The sequence below is a fragment of the Loxodonta africana genome, chromosome 16 (genome assembly GCF_030014295.1).
Source record: "Loxodonta africana isolate mLoxAfr1 chromosome 16, mLoxAfr1.hap2, whole genome shotgun sequence".
In the NCBI taxonomy this organism is placed as follows: domain Eukaryota; kingdom Metazoa; phylum Chordata; class Mammalia; order Proboscidea; family Elephantidae; genus Loxodonta; species Loxodonta africana.
The window spans coordinates 22145461-22163738 of NC_087357.1; the positions used below are offsets into that span (position 1 = coordinate 22145461).

The window sequence follows — 18278 nt, forward strand, 5'->3', positions numbered from 1 at the left end:
AACAGAGGAAGAAGAGATTAAAACAACATAGTAGTAGGTTGTGCAAAGGTACTCTGGGTTTCACTTGCTTCTCAGACTATCTGAGGTAAAGGATGAGTTTTTGTTTTTAATTTCCAACCTGTTGAGAACTGACAAGGGGTCCTATTTGCCTGGCTAGTAAGCAGCTCTTGCCACATGCAAATGACCAGATAAGCTTGACTGCACCTAAAAGGTCTATAGCCTGTCCAATGAGACAAATCTACTCATCATGTGCGTGGATGCTGAGACAATGTTTAATTGCTATCAGCACTTTTAAACACTTACTGTCAACTTCTATACTTACAATGTAATAGACTGGTAGCAAATGGTTTGTGAACTGGCACAAGGAATAGCAGTGACCAGACCTGGGGGTGAGACCAGAAAATAAGTAATGTTCACTTGAGAGATTTAAAATTAGTGTCCTGGTTGCAGCTATGTGCCTTATTGTCCACACCCCTCCCTACTCCACCTCCAAATTCTGCTGCCTCCAACAACCAATGCAAATCAGGACTTAGTTTGTGAACACAAATTAAACTCTCCAAGATAGTTTTAGGTCCTAAGAGGGCCTTGAAGCCCATGAAATTGCTTATAGGAGTCTGTGTGCATGTATACTTTTCTCAAGAGCCAGTCCATGATTTTCATTAGATGTTCAAATAGGTATGTGGCCTAATAATGGTTAAGATGAACTAACTCCTGAAGACTTTTTCATAACTTGGCAACTCCAGTTAAAAATGTCAACATGCAACCACCCATGCTTCCTGGGAAAATACACAACCTGAGCTGCTGTTGCTAGGGGCCGTTGAGTCGTTTCCAACTCATAGTGACCCCACGCACAACAGAATGAAACACTGCCCTGGTCCTGTGCTGTCCTTACAATTGTTGTTATGCTTGAGCCCATTGTTGCAGCCACTGTGTCAATCCACCTCGTTGAGGGTCTTCCTCTTTTCTGCTGACCCTGTACTTTGCCAAACATGATGTCCTTCTCCAGGGACTGATCCCTCCTGACAACATGTCTAAAGTATGTAAGACGCAGAGATGCAGTCTTGCCATCCTTGCTTTTATGGAGCATTCTGGTTGTACTTCTTCTAAGACAGACTTGTTTGTTCTTTTGGCAGTCCGTGGTATATTCAATATTCTTCGCCAACACCACAATTCAAAGGCATCAATTCTTCTTTGGTCTTCCTTATTCATTGTCCAGCTTTCATATGCATATGATGCGATTGAAAATACCATGGCCTGGGTCAGGCTCACCTTAGTCTTCAAGGTGCCATCTTTGTTCTTCAACACTTTAAAAAGGTCCTTTGCAGCAGATACAACCTGAGTAGACAAATTTAGTTACAACTCAGGTTGTAGACATTTGGTTTTATGAAGCTTCCTCAGATCTAGGGACTGAACTTAATGTTTCCATGGTGCTTTCAAGCACTGTTGCTCTGGCTTAAGAAACTAAATTTGTCCACCAGAGCTTTGGATATCAACAGGAGGTTAACTCCCTTCAAGAAATAAAACAAACAAAAAATGTTGTTGTCAGGTGCTATGGAGTCAGTTCCAACTCATTGCGACCTTATGTACAACAGAATGAAACACTGCCAGGTCCTGTGCCATCCTCACAATCATTGCCATGTTTGAGCCCACTGTTGCAGCCACTGTGTTAATCCATCTCATTGAGGGTCTTCCTCTTCTTCAATGACCCACTACCTTACCAAGCATGATGTCCTTCTCCAGGGGCTGGTTCTTCCTGATAACATGTCCAAAGTACTTAAGATGACGTCTTGCCACCCTCACTTCCGAGGAGCATTGTGGGTGTACTTCTTCCAAGACAGATTTGTTCCTTCTTCTGGCAGTCCATGGTATATTCAATACTCTTTGCCAACAACATAATTCAAAAGTATCAATTCATCTTCGGTCTTCCTTATTTATTGTTCAGTTTTTGTATGCGTATGAGGCAACTGAAAGTACCATGGCTTGGGTCAGGCGCACCTTAGTCCTCAAGGTGACATCTTTGCTTTTTAACACTTCAAAAAGGCCTTTTGCAGAAGATTTGCCCAATGCAATATGTTGTCTAGTTTCTTGACTACCGCTTCCTTAGGCGTTGACTGTAGACCCAAGTAAGATAAAATCCTTGACAACTTCAATTTTTTCTCTGTTATCACGATGTTGCTTACTGGTCCAGTTGTGAGGGCTGTTTTCTTTATGTCGAGGTGTAATTTATACTGAAGGTTGTAGTCTTGGATCTTCATCAGTAAGTATTTCAAGACCTCTTTGCTTTCAGCAAGCAAGGTTGTATCATCTGCATATTACAGCAAAATTTTACTTGTTTGTCGTATTAATGATATTGTTGGATCACCTTTCATCGGAATGGGCATAAATACGGATCCCTTCCAGTCAGTTGGCCAGGAAGCTGTCTTCCAAATTCTTGGCATGGATGAGTGAGTGCTTCCAGTGTTGCATCTGTTTGCTGAAACATCTCAGTTGGTAGTCCATTAATTCCTACAGCCTTATTTTTCTCCAGTGCCTTCAGTGCAGCTTGGACTTCTTCCTTCAATACCATTGGCTTTTGATTATTTTCTACCTCCTGAAATAGGTGAACATTGACCAATTCTTTGTAATACAGTAACTCTGTGTATTTCTTCCATCTTCTTTTGATGCCTCCTGTGTCATTCAATATTTTGCCCAAAGAATCATTCAGTATTACAACTCAAGGCTTGAATTTTTTCTTCAGTTCTTTCAGCTTGAGAAATGCTGAGCGTGTTCTTGCCATTTTGGTTTTCTAACTCCACATCTTGGCACATTTTGTTATGATACTTTATTTTGTCTTCTCAAGCCACCCTTTGAAATCTTCTGTTCAGCTCTTTACTTCATCATTTCTTCCTTTCACTTTAGCTATTGTCCGTTTGAGAGCAAGTTTCAGAGTCTCTTCTAACATTCATTTTGGTCTTTTCTTTCTTGCCTGTCTTTTAAATGATCTCTTGGTTTCTTCGTATGATGTCCCTGATGATATACCACAATTCGTCTGGTCTTTGATCATTAATGTTCAATGGAGCAAATCTGTTCTTGAGATGGTCTCTGAATTCAGGTGGGATGGACTCAAGGTCATACTTTGGTTCTCGTAGACTTGCTCTAATTTTCTTCAGCTTCAACTTGAACTTGCATATGAGCAATTGATAGTCTGTTCCGCAGTCAGCCCCTGGCCTTGTTCTGACTCCATCATCTCTTTCCACAGACACAGTCGATTTGATTCCTGTGTATTCCATCTGGAGATGTCCACGTGTATAGCTGCTGCTTCTGTTGCTGAAAAAATGTATTTCCAATGAATAAGTCATTGGTCTTACAAAATTCTATCACGGCATCTCCGGTGTCCTGTCTCTCACCAAGGCTGTATTTTCCAATTACCAATTCTTCTTCTTTGTTTTTAACTTTCACACTCCAATCACCAGTAATTATCAATGCATCCTGACTGCATATTTGATCAATTTCAGACTGCAGAAGTTGGTAAAAATCTTCAATTTCTTCATCTGTGGCACCAGCGGTTGGTGCATAAATTTGAGTAATAGTCATATTAGCTGGTCTTTCTTGTAGGCATATGGATATTATCCTATCACTGACAGTGTTGTACTTCAGGATAGATCTTGAAATGTTCTTTTTGACAGTGAATGTGATGCCATTCCTCTTCAATTTGTCATTCCTGGCATAGTAGGCCATATGATTGTCTGATTCAAAATGGCCAATAAGAGTCCATTTCAGCTCACTAATGCCTAGGATATCTATCTTCAAGCATTTCATTTTTGACAACTTTCAATTTTTCAAGATTCATACTTCATATATTCCATATCCCAATTATTAATGAATGTTTGCAGCTGTTTCTTCTCATTTTGAGTTGTGCCACATCTGAAAGCTTTACTGTATCCCTGTCATTAAGGCGGACTCTACTTTGAGGATACATCTCTTCTCCAGGTGTATTTTGAGTGCTTTCTAACCTAAGGAGCTCATCTTCCAGCACTGTATCAGACAGTGTTCTGCTATTATTCATAACATTTTCACTGGCCAGTTTTTTTAGAAGCAGATTGCCAGGTCCTTCTTCCTTGTCTGTCTTAGTCTGGAAACCCTGTTGAAACCTGTCCACCACTGGTGACCTTGCTGGTATTTAAAATACTAGTGGCAGAACTTATAGCATCATGCAAGCCACCACAGTATGACAAACTGACAGATAACTAAAAACAGTCAGTGAAAAGAAGGGCGACACTATTCTTTAGCATTATGGAAGTGTTCCCCATGTTATGTCTTAGAAGTCAGAGATGAACAGGGCATCTGGCTTTGAAGGGGAGGATGAAAGGCTGAGAGCGGAGATAGAAATTGGTTGGAAGAGAGGTGAGGGATCCCCATGAGCACTGGTTGTTATATACGTGTTTGGGAAGGGAGTACCCAGGTGGAACTAGAGGTCCATGTTGTTGTGTGCTGTCGAGTCAGTTGACCCCAACTCATAGTGACCCTATAGGAAAGAGCAGAACTGCCCCATAAGGTTTCTTAGGCTATAATCTTCATAGGGGCAGATCAACAGGTCTTTTCTCTGGTGGAGCTGCTGGTAGGTTTGAACTGCTGACTTTCAGTTAGCAGCCAAGTGCTTAACCATTTGTAGCTAAGTCCTTAACCATTGTGCTACCAGGGCTCCTTAAAGGGCAACAGAGAGTAGCAGTAATGTGATTCCAATGAGGAGAAGGTTATCATTCAAACATAAAAGAGCATTACAAAACCATTTTAAGAGGGAATGCACCCCTAGTACACAGACTGTGGTCTTTACATAATATTTCCCATGGAAAGGAACCAAGATTCCTTATAGAAATAGCTGATTCCTAGTTTGGAGCAGGAGCCTGGGGCGTCTTATCCTGCCAGAAGAGACTAGTGGAATCATGTTCAAAGTGACAAACGGCAACTTGAAGGCGCCCCCACTTGTCAAAGATAGGATAATTTGAACATCAAAAAGAACAATGACTACAACGACTGAAACGCAAGAAATAGGTAAAAAAAAAAAAAAAAAAACCCCAAGTGTTGATAACGTTACTCAAAAACAAATAAACCTACCTCATTGGTCATTTTTGGAGGTTTCTAGTGCAATGGAATGTTCTGAAAATTGGTAAATAAAGGGAAAGAGGCATATATGCTGTTTTTCTTGTACGAACTGTATTTCAGGGTAACCAATAGTTGATGATGATAAGTTCTTCTATATAGGGGAATAATAACTAATAAATGCAGAAAGAATGATAGCCTTGAAAGTCATTTTGTTTTTTTAATGTACCTAGCTAGCGATCATCAATGGTTGCTAAAACTATCAGGTTACTAGGTTGATAGAGAAGTTCATAATGGATGAATCAGGCTGACCACACCTGAACCCACTAATCAATACAATCTTGATATTAATAAAAGTGACACAAACAGGCATTATATGCCTCCTGATATGTATAATGTGAACCTCATTAAGTCTGTGGACCTAACTATGGATTTACAGGAAGTGTGGAGAATAGAAGAACACATAAGACAATACTATGAAGATGCAATTAGTCAAATACATAATGTGGAAATTTTTATAGGACATTGATCTGGTGCCTTCAACAAACGAATATAATAAAACCAGGAGAGGGAGCTGTAATAGATTAAAAGACACTTAAGGATTTGTTGGAGAAATGCAACAGGTGCATCTCGTTTGGCTCCTGATTGAAATTACCCAACAGTCAACAACTCTGAAAACAATTTGGGACAACTGAACCTGGACAGCGTATTTGATATTATGAAATTATTACCAGTTTTGTTAGGTGTGATGGGGGAACTGTAGTTAGGTTTTTTTTAAAGTTCGGATATGTTAGGAATACACACTGAATTATTCACAGGTAAAACCAGATAACTGTATTTGCTTTAATTAAAAAATTTCAAAAAAATAAAAATTTCAGCAGAAGAGAAAAGAAAAAAGGAGGTAGAGCTACAATAAGTACGGCTAAATATTGGTTACTCTAAGAGCAAGGTGATGGGGACCCAGAGGTTCACTGCACTATTTTATTTTGTGTGTGTATGTATTAAAATAATGGTTATAAAAGGCTTGAAAGAGGGGGAGATCTGCACACACAGAGCAAGCAAGAAGACAGGAAAGCAGGATGAAAAACACAGCCCTTACCTACTGCATATTTGAATTCGTGCCCGTACTTGCCCCCAGGGTTGGGGTCTGAGGGAGGGCAAGCACAGACCGCAGGAGGGAGATTCAATTAATCGTCTCTGTAGTGGGGGGTTACTAGGTACGTGGGAACTCACGGGGAAAGAACAGTTTGTGCTGAGTACACAGACACCAAGAGAGGCTGGGGTAGCTCTCTGACTGGTGGAAGGAAACAGAGGCTTCCAGGATCTACTCCAGGAGAGGTAAGCAAAAGGATCCCAGTTGTCATCTAGTGTCTTCCTTAACCGCATTCCCAGGGCAGATCCAAAACCAGTACCAACAGAACAATGCCATCTGGAATTCTATCACGCACAGCTGGAAACAAGCCACAGAAAGCAAGCCTCAGAATGGTGCATAACTGGCACACTGGAAGACCACACACCTCTTTCTTCAGCCCTACGTCCGTCCATCCTCTAACATGTTATTAATGCATTTAAAGAACTGAAATCAATTTGGGCTTGGAAAGCATTTGTCCAGAGGCAATAATACCATACTCAATACAGCACTGACCTGTTGGGTCCCGTGATAGCTCCATGCCAGCTTTTTTCAATTAAATGACCACAGCTAGCAAACAACTATTAATATGGGGACTGCGTGGGAGTCAAAGATATGCAGTGTCTGCAACGGTGAACCACAAAGTGCTTGTAGGAGAAAAAGGAAAAAAAGAAAAACGTTTCTTGTATGTGTTCTTGAGACAATGATATCTAGCTTCCCAATCTTTTGAGCTCCTCCTAGGAATACTCCACCAATTTCCACAACTGCAGTTAGAGGCTGTCTTGATGGAACCTGTAATGTCCGCGCTTGCCCTAAATCCTGGAGAATCAGGGACTCTTATACCATGCTCTCAGTAACTAGAGCTACCTCAAATTATTCCTTCATCAACAGAAAATGAAATAGAAACTGTGCCTAATTGTGCTCTTTGGTTTTCCTCAGAGGCTATCCCACGTATTCAAATTGTGTTTACTTTTTTGCATAATTAGCCTAGGACATTGGCATATGGAAGCACTGCTTTCTATTCTATAGGAACCATGCTTTCTGAACCACTGCTCTGGTCATCCAGCAGGGTGGCCATTTGAACTTGAGATTGTCCAGAAGATTCAGGCAGTCAGCTGCCATATAAAGTGCACACCTTTGCCAGTTATTAAACAGAAAACCCATCATAACATTTAGTCCAGGCCCTTGGTTTTGCAGAGCTATAGACTGTTCCTAACACAGAGTTAAGAGCTGAGTGAAACCCCAGGAGGTTACCTGGTTCAAGCCTCAGGTTATTGTAGGAAACATAATGCAAATATTTCACTTTGCTGGGAAGCTTTGAATCTGAGGAAACAAGCTGCTTATATTGTGGAAAAGGATCCTTAGTTTTCAAGTAAGATCAGGTCCTGTTTGTGGCCCTGTATAGACTGGACTGTTTTTTCAACATGTACTTAGCTCATAAACCCTGGCAGGACTATTGCTACAACTACTACTACCACCACCAACAAAACAAGACTGATGACAGCAATAATGATGGTAAGTCTAGTACCACATTATGTAGAGTTCTTACCTTTTTTATGTACTATTATTATCTCCATTTACAAACTAAGAACCTGATACCCAGAGAGAGTAAAACAACTTGCCTGAAGACACAAAGCTAGTAAGCAGATGAAGCCAGGCAGTTTAGTTCAAGAGCAGCAGAGTAACCACTATGAGATGCTACTTCTTATTGTGCTTAAGAGCCCTGGCTCTGAATGATGATCCAAATCTAAATGGCCACCCGAATTAAAAAGCAAATGTGCAGATTTGGCCTGAGTACATGCTCAGACTAGACAGACTAGGTTAGCTGTTCTTAATCCTGGTTTCATTTAAGATCATAGAGACCCTAAAGGACAGAGTAGACTGCCCCACAGGGTTTCCAAGGAGCGCCTGGTGGATTTGGACTGCTGACCTTTTATAGCAGACGTACTTCTTAACCACTACACCACCAGAGTTTCCTAAGATCGCCTAGAGAACTGTTAAAAAATATTGATGTTGGGTGCCCACCCCTACAGGCTCCAATTTAACTGGTCTGGGGTGGGGCCTGGACATCTGCATTTTTAAAAAGCTCCCCAGGTGATTCTCATGTGCAACTAGGACAGAGAACCACTGGGTTAGACTGACAGCTGGGCCTCTGAAGTGCTTTGCAAAGAAGAAGAAGAAAAAAAAAAAATGGAATTGTTGCATAATTTTTCTCCCTCTTGGAGAGTCACACAGAGGACACTGACATACTAAGGACTCATATTCAAATTTAGTTGGATAGGAAACCCTCGTTGAGCAGAGCATCTGTTAACATAGCTGGGAACTGCTGTCACAACTGTGGAGTAACCAGTAATCCAGGTTGATGAATATGGTTATTACTTTCCACTAAGCAGAAAGCCCCACACCTTTAACTACACAGAAAACTAGAAACCAAACCCATTGCCTTCGAGTCGATTCCGACTCATAGTGACTCTACAGGACAGAGTGGAACTGCCCCATAGGGTTTCCAAGGAGTGGCTGGTGGATTTATCTGCTGACCTTTTGGTTAGCAGCTGAATGCTGAACCAGTGCACCACCAGGGCTCCTAACTATGCAGAGTGAGAGTTTATTGGAGCTAAAGCCTTGCTCAGTAGAGATATAGAGGACTGTTAAAATTTACTACCTTAACTAAGAACAGAGATCCACAATCTCATAGTTGGAAGGGACCTTAAATGCCATCCAATCTCTCCGCACCAACACACACGCACCCCAATGCAGAAATCTCCCCCAGAGCATCCTCCCAGATGGTCATCCAGTAGCAGCCTGAACAGTTCAATGACAACACATTTCATTGTTGGGCAGATCAAGTCTTCTTTATATGGGCTCAAAATTATCCTCCCTGTAACTTCTACTTGTTCACAGCTCTGTTGTTGTCTGGAATAATGGTATAAAGTCTCCTCTTCTTTCAAATGAGTGTCCTTCAGCACATCATTGAGGCAGAGCATGGTACGCTGGAGGAAACACAGGCTTACACAGGAGCCAAGAGACTTGGATTTGAGATGTAGCTTTGCCTCAGACTTTAGGATTGTAGCAACTAAACCCTCACAGGCCTTGGTTTCATCACCAGTGTAAAAAATACATAAAAACAAAGACTATGAAAAATTTGCCCTGTATAATTGTACATATCAGATTAAAAATGTATGTTTTAATGCTTTTCATATTAATACCTATAAAGTACTATATTTTTATACTTGAGCAATTCTTCTGTCAACTGGAACGTATGTTTTTCTTCAGAAGTTAGGTATATTGGTGTTGGTCAATCACTATATTGATGGTAAATGGGTGCTCTTGGACCCCATCTATCAGTTCTCTGTCTCAGTGATTTAGTGAAGCAGAAATACAAGCCACGCAAGATGGCCTAGGTGACCATGTGCTGATGCTGTCTTTTAGTCATCTGACAGCCCAGATGAATCAAACGGGACACTGGACTCGGAGTCAGAAGGTCTGGGTTAGAATCTGTCATTTACTATGTGGATGACATTGAGCAGATAAGCTAACCTTAATTTCCCCCACACGTAAGAGGAGAGAATAACGATAGCAATCTGAGAGGTGCTACTATGACTGTGGGTTAAGTTAAGCCATACTCGCTGCCTTTGAGTCAATTCTGACTCATAGCGACCCTACGGGATAGAGTAGTACTGCCCCATGGGATTTCCAAGGCTGTAAATCTTTACGAAAGCAGACTGCCACATCTTTCTCCCACAGAGCAGCTGGCTGAGTTTGAATTGCAGACCTTTCGGTTAGCGCTTTAACCACGATGTCACCTGGGCTCCCTACCTGTTAAGTATTAACATGAAATCTTTATTGGCTTCTAAGCATTTTTACCATTAATTTTTTTTTTTTTTTTTAAATCACCAAGAACTCTTCTAAAAAGTGTATTTTATTCCCTCTAATGAAAACAGAATCTCAGCTACCTGGACTCCATCTCGATAGTGTTCCTACTCTATCATTAATTCTCCGTGTGGTCCACCTGCTGTTGTTCTTAGTTGCTGTCTTTGGCCCCCAGTTTCTTTTCTTTTTTTTTTTTTAATTCTGCTTTAGGTGATAAGTTTACAGTTCAAGTTAATTACTCATACAAAAATTTATACATATATTGTTATGTGACCCTAGTTGCAATCCCTATAATGTGACAACACACTCCCGCTTTCCACCCTGGGTTTCCTGTGTCCATGCAACCAGCTCCCATCCCTTTCTGCCTTCTCATCCCGCCTCCAGGCAGAAGCGGCCCATTTAGTTTCGTGTATCTACTTGAACTAAGCAGCACACTCTTCACAAATATTATTTGATGTTGTATTTTTTTAGTCCAGTCTACTCCTTATCTGAACAGTGGGCTTCGGGAATGGTTTTAGTTCTGGGTTAACAGACAGTCCGGGAGGCCCCCAGTTTCTTAACTGGTAAAGTGAGTTAGTTGGGCAAGCTGATCTTTAAGCCCTTTTCTGGATATGACTTTGGGATCACCAAAATCCATCTCTCTAATGAAACAGAAAAAAGTTTCAGAGGTAAATTGCTTCCTGAAAACAATTCAGTTACATCACAAAAAGCACTGCCATTGAAAAAAACAAAACAATGGCTGCAGTTTGTAATCGGTTTGAATAGTACTCCCTTCAGGATGCTAGAAGCCTTTGTTTCCAACTTAATTCTGATCATTTGAAAAATGAGGTAAAGGAAATTTTAAAAACTCAGTAGAAAGAGCATTTCACCAAAGAAGATACACAAATGACCAATAAGCATATGAAAAGATGGTCAACATCATTAGCCACCAGGGAAATGCAAATCAAAACCACAATTACATCTTTCCTCAGACTCACTAGCGCATAGGCTATAATAAAAAAATACAATAGTAAGTGTTGACAAGGATATGGAGAAATTGGAACCTCTATGCATTGTTGGTGGGAATGTAAAACAGTACAGCCACTGTGGAAAACAGTCTAGCAGATCTTTAAAAGGTTAGACATAGTTACCATAACCCAAAAAAACCAAACCAACCCATTGCTGTTGAGTTGATTTGAACTCCTAGTGACCCTATAGGAAAGAGGAGACTGCCCCAAAGGGGTTTCCAAGGAGCAGCTGGTGGATTTGAACTCATGACCTTCTGGTTAGCAGCTAAGCTCTTTATTTACAACTGTGCCACCAGGGCTCCATACAACCCAGCAATTCCACTTCCAGGTATATAATTCAGAGAAATGAAAACATATGTCCACACATAAACTTGTACATGAGTGTTCATAGTAGCATTATTTATAATAGCCAAAAGTTGGAAACAACTTAAATGCTCATCGACTGATGAATGGAAAAACAAAATGTGGTGTATCTATACAATGGGATGGAATTCAACCAAAAAAAAAGGAATGAAGTACCGATACATGCCACAATATGGATAAACCTTGAAAATACTATGCTAAGTGAAAGAAGCCAGTCACGAAAGATCACATGTTATATGATTCCATTATGAAATGTCCAGAATAGACAAATCTATAGAGACAAAAAGTAGATTAGTGGTTGCCTGGGGCTGTGGGGAGCAGGGGTAGGGCTAGACAAAAATGAGGAATGACTACTAATGGGTACCAGGTTTCTTTTTGGGGTGATAAAAACGATCTAAATTGATTGTGATGATGATGGTTGTACAACTTTCAGAATATACAAAAAAAATCAAATTGTACATTTTAAATGGATGAATTGAATGTCAAGTCAATTATATCTCAATAAAGCTGTTAAAAAAAACTCAGCAGTAACACATTATCCTGAAATTATAAGGATCAAGGATCAATTCAATTTAAATTAAAGTGCAAAGAACATGTGTGTTCATATAATAGTATTTTGCGTGGATAATTGCTTTATATGTTCAATTGCTTTAAACCCATTTTTGCATTTGGATCATTTTTCAAGGAGGAGCTGAAATTTAAGGAAGTAAAATTGAATAAACAAGGTTGTTGCGGCAGAAAAAACTGTATTTCTTTTATTTTACTACCTAGGATTGACTTGGCAGCGTAAAAGGCCATTTAAAAAAAAGAATGACAAAGTTTGAATGAGAAAATGTATTTCATCATGGAAGATAAAAGTCTTTCCTTCTCTATAGTGAATACAGGTAATTTCAGAAGCAGCAGCTCCTAATTATTCCCTGTTGAAAAGCGAAAAAGAAAAAAAAAAAAGGTTCATATTGAAAACAGTGACCTCCAGTTTGCTCTGTGGGTAAAGGCAGACACAAATTCTCATTTTCCTAGAATCCTGGTTGATAACTGAGTTGGGAAAAGCATGCGTTTCTTCATTACAGTGCAGTTGGCTGTTCATTTAAATAACAATAACCTGCAGAGAAGTCACAAAAGCATTATCTAGCAATTTCACTGTGTTGAAATGCATTATTAGTGCTAACAATACCAACTAGAGTAAATAAGGGACTGTCTTCTTACGTGCAGCATTATTCCTGATTACTTAGCTTTATGAAAGAGTGGCATTATTATTAGTGGGACCTTCAACACCTTGGTCAACACCATTTGCTTGGATAACTCTTGTACTGGAAGGGATTTTAAAATAGAGCTATATTCTTTTCCAGGTTACCCAAAGGGGTTAAAAAAAAAAACTCTTCCAATCCAATGCTTATGTCGCATATATTTTTAACAGAAAATATTTGAAGAACTCAACTTCTGTTCACTATGCATGCGTAGAAAATGGAATTAGAGCCCTCATTGAAGACAGCATACTTGCAATAGTACTTATTAAAAATGCAAATTTATATCAATAGTTTAAATCAGAAGATTTCCTATGCAGAACATGCTAATATTTTCAGCTTCTGAAGTTTTTTGAGCCCAAGGTTTGGGCCTTTCTTATTCCTTTTTTACTCCCTGAAATGCCCAGTACTCCACCAAAGGCTGCTGACCAGTGTTTTATGAGATCACCATCAATCTACTAGGATAAATAAAAGAGAAGATTTGAAATCGTTCACTCTTGCATCTCTAGGATGCTTGCTGTAGTTAGATGAAAAGGTCTCCTCAGTGAAAGAGGTGAGCAACATCTGCCTCTAACAATGCCTACAAAGTGTAAGTATTGTGGTTCTGTGGTTAAGCACTCGGCTGTGAACCCAAGGTCAGTGGTTGGAACCCACCAGCCGCTCTGTGGGAGCCTACTTCTGTAAAGATTACAGCCTTGGAAACCCTATGGGGCGGTTCTACTCTGTCCTATAGGGTCGCTATGAGTCAGAATTCGACTCAGTGGGTTTCACTTGGCTTTGGTTTACTGAAGTATAGCTTCCTAAAATGGGGCAACAGAATATATGTTTATTAAGTGCTGTCATCTTGAGGGAAACAGCACATACTTGGGTGACTGACTTTCATTCAGACAACAGGATTTTGTGAGTGTGTGCACACTGAAGCCTTGGATTTTGGTGTGGGAAGACAGAAAAGAAAGATGAGGGGTAACACCTTAATGAGTGAACTCATATTTAAGTAATTTAAAGGAATATGTAACTGGAAGGAAATGAGTGTTATGGATTATATTTTCCAAAAATGCCCTGAACAATATTTCTCATACATATGATCTTCTATAACCTTGTCACGCCTGCACTGAGAGATGGAGCCTGTGCCTTATCCCCTTGGACCCTGGAGGGTCCTTGTGACTGCCTTGGTGGGGCCCTGTGTAACTGCCTAGGCTGGGTTAGAAAAGGCCACGCAGCTTCTGCCAGTCTTTCTCAGAACACTCATCTTTAACGCCCTGAGCTGCCAAGCCTGAGGCCACCATGCTGTAAGGAAGCCCGAACTAGCTCATGTGGAGAGACCACTTGGAAAGGCCTTGAGACTAATGAAGAGAGAGAGAGACAGACAGACAGAGAGGAGAAGAAAGAGGGGAAGGAGGAGGACAGCAGGAGGAGGACAGAGAGAGACAAAGGTACACCCAGCCAAAAAGCAAAAACCAAACCCGTTGCCATCAGATTGATTCCAACTCACAGTGACCCTATATGACAGAATAGAATGGCCCCATAGGGTTTTCTAGGCTATAATCTTTATAGGAGCAGACTGCCAGGTCTTTCTCCTGCAGAGCAGCTGGATGGGTTTGAACCATCAATCTTTTGGTTAGCTGCTGGGCACTTAACCACTGCACCACTAGGGCTCCTTATTTCCAGTCAGTCACCAGCTATTCCCAGATCCTGCCTGTTCTAGCTCTAGTCTCCATCTACTGGCAACTTCACGAGAGATCATGAGCCAGAACATGCAGTCAAGCTGCTCCCAAATACCTGACCCACAGGAACTGTGAGCAATACAGACTGCTGTTTTAGCTACTACATTTTGGGGTGACTTGTTACACAGCAATAGATAACTGGAAGAGGGGGGAAGGAAATCTCAAATGGACTCATCAAACAATGCAGAGGGTACACAATACAGCATTTGGGCCCAAGTCTTTCAGACCATGACCTCTAGATGCACAGATAACAGTGATGGATAAAAAGTTGTTGCAAATCAACAAGCAATGCCCCACTTCAGTCAGGATTCAGAGCTTTTCACTCCTCGGCAGTGGGCCAATGTCCAGAGGTCCAAAGTCCAGTAGGCTCCCCAGATTTTTCACAGAGGGGCTTAAGGCAGCAAAGGGTGCTAGGGAGCTTGTAATGAAGCTGCATGTACCCAGTAGGCACAGGACTCTTACTCTGACTCTGTGTTTGCTGGGGTTACCTAGCAGTGCTGGTGGGGAGGGGCTCATTAGATGAGTGGGGAAGCTACATCCCCTCCAAGGTACCTACCGGCACAGCCGCTGGTTCTCACCTTGCTTTTTTTGCTCCATGGGAAACTACAGGTTGTAGCTCCTGAGCACAGCACATTGTTTAATGTCTCCATGTCCCTGACCTGCCTGCCTTGGCTAACTCTCAAATTACTCATCAAAACTGAGGCCAGGCATCACCAGCTCCAGGAAGCCAATAGGACAGAGAGCTCCTTGTGTACGTCTATTGTCATATATTATATTTAAATTTATAATAATTTTTTTTGTTTTTGTATGTTTTAACACTAGACCATATATATTGGGAGATCAGATGTAAATTACTTATATTTGTATTTTTACTACGTAAGATTTGCCTTGTCATTATAGCTGTTGCTCCATAAAACTTTGTGGACTAGAAATGAACATGTAAAGACAAGTTGCATAAAAGGACAAATTTGGTGACAGTGTCTCCATGCATTTCAAATATCCCTTGCCCTTCCCTGACTGCAATTGGAATTCTCCCTCTGTCCGGTAAACTCCCAAGAGAATTCTTCATCAGTATTTCTTTCATGGTACTTTCCCTCATGCCCTACCCTTACCTCCCTGCTTTCTACTTTGGACCCATACCTTCTCCTTTGAACCATACTTATGTTCCTATTAGATCCCCTTTCCTAGATGCGCCACATCATGGTGGTAGGTTCCTGGGCTGATTCACGTCCGGAGTGTCGAGAACAGCACTTTATACCCTCAGAGTGAGTTGGAAAAACGTGTGTCTTCCGAGTCTCAGTATACTTACACAGTAGTTACTGACTCTGAAATCTCTTCCCTGGGGTTAGCAACTCTACCTTCAATGAGTCTGCAAACGCACTAGTCTTAGATATGTTCAACAGGTGATATCAAGATGTACTCAAATGATTTAAGGAGAACCTGCCAGAGTCCTCAGAAGCTTACTGTGCCCTCGAAGTAGGTCATCCTCAGGAGCAGTCGCTTTTCATCTCCCCAGCAGGTGTGTGTCATGAAATAAATATCATAAAATGCCTTCCACCCAGGAACAAACATCTGGCAGGGAAAAGGAAGTACACAGCCTCCTTGACTAGAGTTCTTGAAGGAGCACGCAAGGTGTCTTTTTTTATTTTGATATATGGATGGCAAAATTTTTATTAATGACAGATTTCCACCCCCATTGTCCTCTGTCCCTCATCCATCCACCTGCCCTAATCCCCCAACTGAAAAGCTTCCCAAAGAGACTATTCTCACTTTTATAACTTCACTTACATAGGTTTTAAGGAAGAGGATCCCTCAAATCTGGTACAACAAAAACGATTTATTTCATAAAACTTTATTAAAAAATTTTTTTTTAAACAATTTTTTTTTTTTTTTTTAGTTAAAAAATTTTCTTTGGAATAGGTTAATACATTCATAAGCTTCAAAATTCCAAAGTTTAAAAACTTACTATGGGAAAAAGTTTTCCTCCAACCCTCTTTACTAGTCATCTAATTCTTCTCCCCTCCTATGTCACCACCCCCCGCCGCCGCCGAATGGCGACAAATATTATCAGTATTTAAAAACCAATGTTAGGCTAGTTTGGTTTATTTGGGATTCTTTTCTCTCCAGCTCTCACTTTTTAGTGTCTGGGATATTCATTAGTGTTAACTTCCTTCCTTTTTTGGAGAAGATTTGGGATATGTTTTTCATTTTTGTAAGATTTGGGTGAATTCAGTAATATGGTACACTTTGTTCCTGAATATTGAGCCTACCCCTTCACTATATGTCAAATTATCAGGTATTACTGGGTCAATATATATTAAAAAATTGTAAGAAAACATAAGCATGTGGTTTAACCCTGCCTTGAAATTATGGGTACTGCTTAAAAGAAGAAATATTTGGATCCAAGTGTGAATAATAAGTTTAATTTTATGCCCATTACTTGTAACTCCCAAAGCCAAAGATACTTCCGCGAATTATCAAGACAATGCACATTGTGTGAGATTGAAATGTAATTATTTCCAGATGAATTGTTTAGATTACTACTTTTTTTTTTTAAACTCACATGAAGGTTATCCACTAGGACGGTGGATTTTGTTACATTAGTGTTTTCTAAACTCCAGATACTTTCAAGTACCATTTTCCTGATTTACCATACCTGAGCACCTCCTGAATTAGTATGTGCTTGTTTTTTTGTTTTCTTTAATCAATTTTAAGTTGACCTTTTAAAGAAAAAATTCACCTCATCCTAAACAATAGTATCAGTAAAATTATGGGTCTGATGCCTACTTAAATTTGTCCTTTTGGGGGAAAAAAAAATGAGCTAAGGTAAGAGAGCTGTCTGGCTCAGAAGAGGTGTGACATGTGGTTGAGCTTTTCATTATATAATTATTTATTAAGCATTTACTATGTGCTAAGCCCTCTGGCAGGTTTGGGGGTATAGCAGTGAGCAAAACAAAGTCCCTGCTCTCATGGAGCTGACGTTCTATAAGGGGAGATAAACAATAAGCCAACAAGAATATACTAAACTTCCAGGTGCTGATACATCATGAAGAAAAATAAAGTAGGGGAAAGGCATAGAGTGACGAAGGGGGTGATGTGGGCAGAAATCCAACACAGCATGGGAAACAGTGGCCTTTCCAAGCAGAGGGAAAGGGTCTACAGAGTTCATAATATTGCCTGTCCCCATTTCCACTCTTCTAGTAAAACCCAACGATGCCCCCAAGACTAAGTCTTACTGTGGTTTCCCTTCCCTAGTCTGCTTTCCCAGGAGCAGAGATTCAGTTCTCCCGTGGGCTTAGAGTTCTCATTGGAGAACACATTTCTGGGAGAGGCTGGCCTCGATGGAGGTTAGAGTGGGAAGACATAAGGGGCCGGAAGGTAACCAAAAGTGCTGGGGAAGAAGAGGCCCACCAGGGGGAAGGATTTGGGCATGAAGAGACATGCAACAGAGCACCAAAGACCACCTTTGCTATTTTGCCGAGGGTCTTGGTGCAGTAATCTCCATGTGCCACAAGGAAATGACTTCAGATGTCAATGCTGGCACATATACATGGGCTGCTCTGGACAACTGCAGTATTTCCCCACTATCTGCAGTGAGAAAAGCTGTGAATATGCTTCTCAAATATTTTCTTAAAAATCAAATTCTTAAGTTATTGACTGAAAGCATCACTGATAATCTAAATGAAACATAGTAATAGAAGTATAGTCTGATTTTAAACAGACTTCGTTTTGATCACGCACAGTTACTTCTGTTCCTTGGAGGCTGGCTGCAGGATGACAGCCCAGCTGGTATGGGTGCCAGACCAGGACAGCTGTGCTCTTAAGGCTGATGGGCTTGAGGGGTTGCAATTCTGGCTATGAG

General features: G+C 40.7%; 1 protein-coding gene across 11 annotated transcripts in view; it reads right to left on the reverse strand.

The window, feature by feature from the left end:
• The window catches only part of VTI1A (vesicle transport through interaction with t-SNAREs 1A), a 373592-nt gene that overhangs the window by 93011 nt on the left and 262303 nt on the right, over positions 1-18278 (reverse strand). For 3 of the 11 annotated variants that reach the window (XM_064269324.1, XM_064269325.1, XM_064269326.1), the window contains one exon: positions 323-383. The exons of 7 other annotated variants lie outside the window; for them this stretch is intronic. In XM_064269324.1, coding sequence (XP_064125394.1) covers positions 323-383 — 61 coding nt within the window. Of the gene's footprint in view, positions 1-322; positions 15989-18278 lie in introns of those variants that run through there. One more of the 11 variants, XM_023546733.2, reaches the window with a different exon arrangement.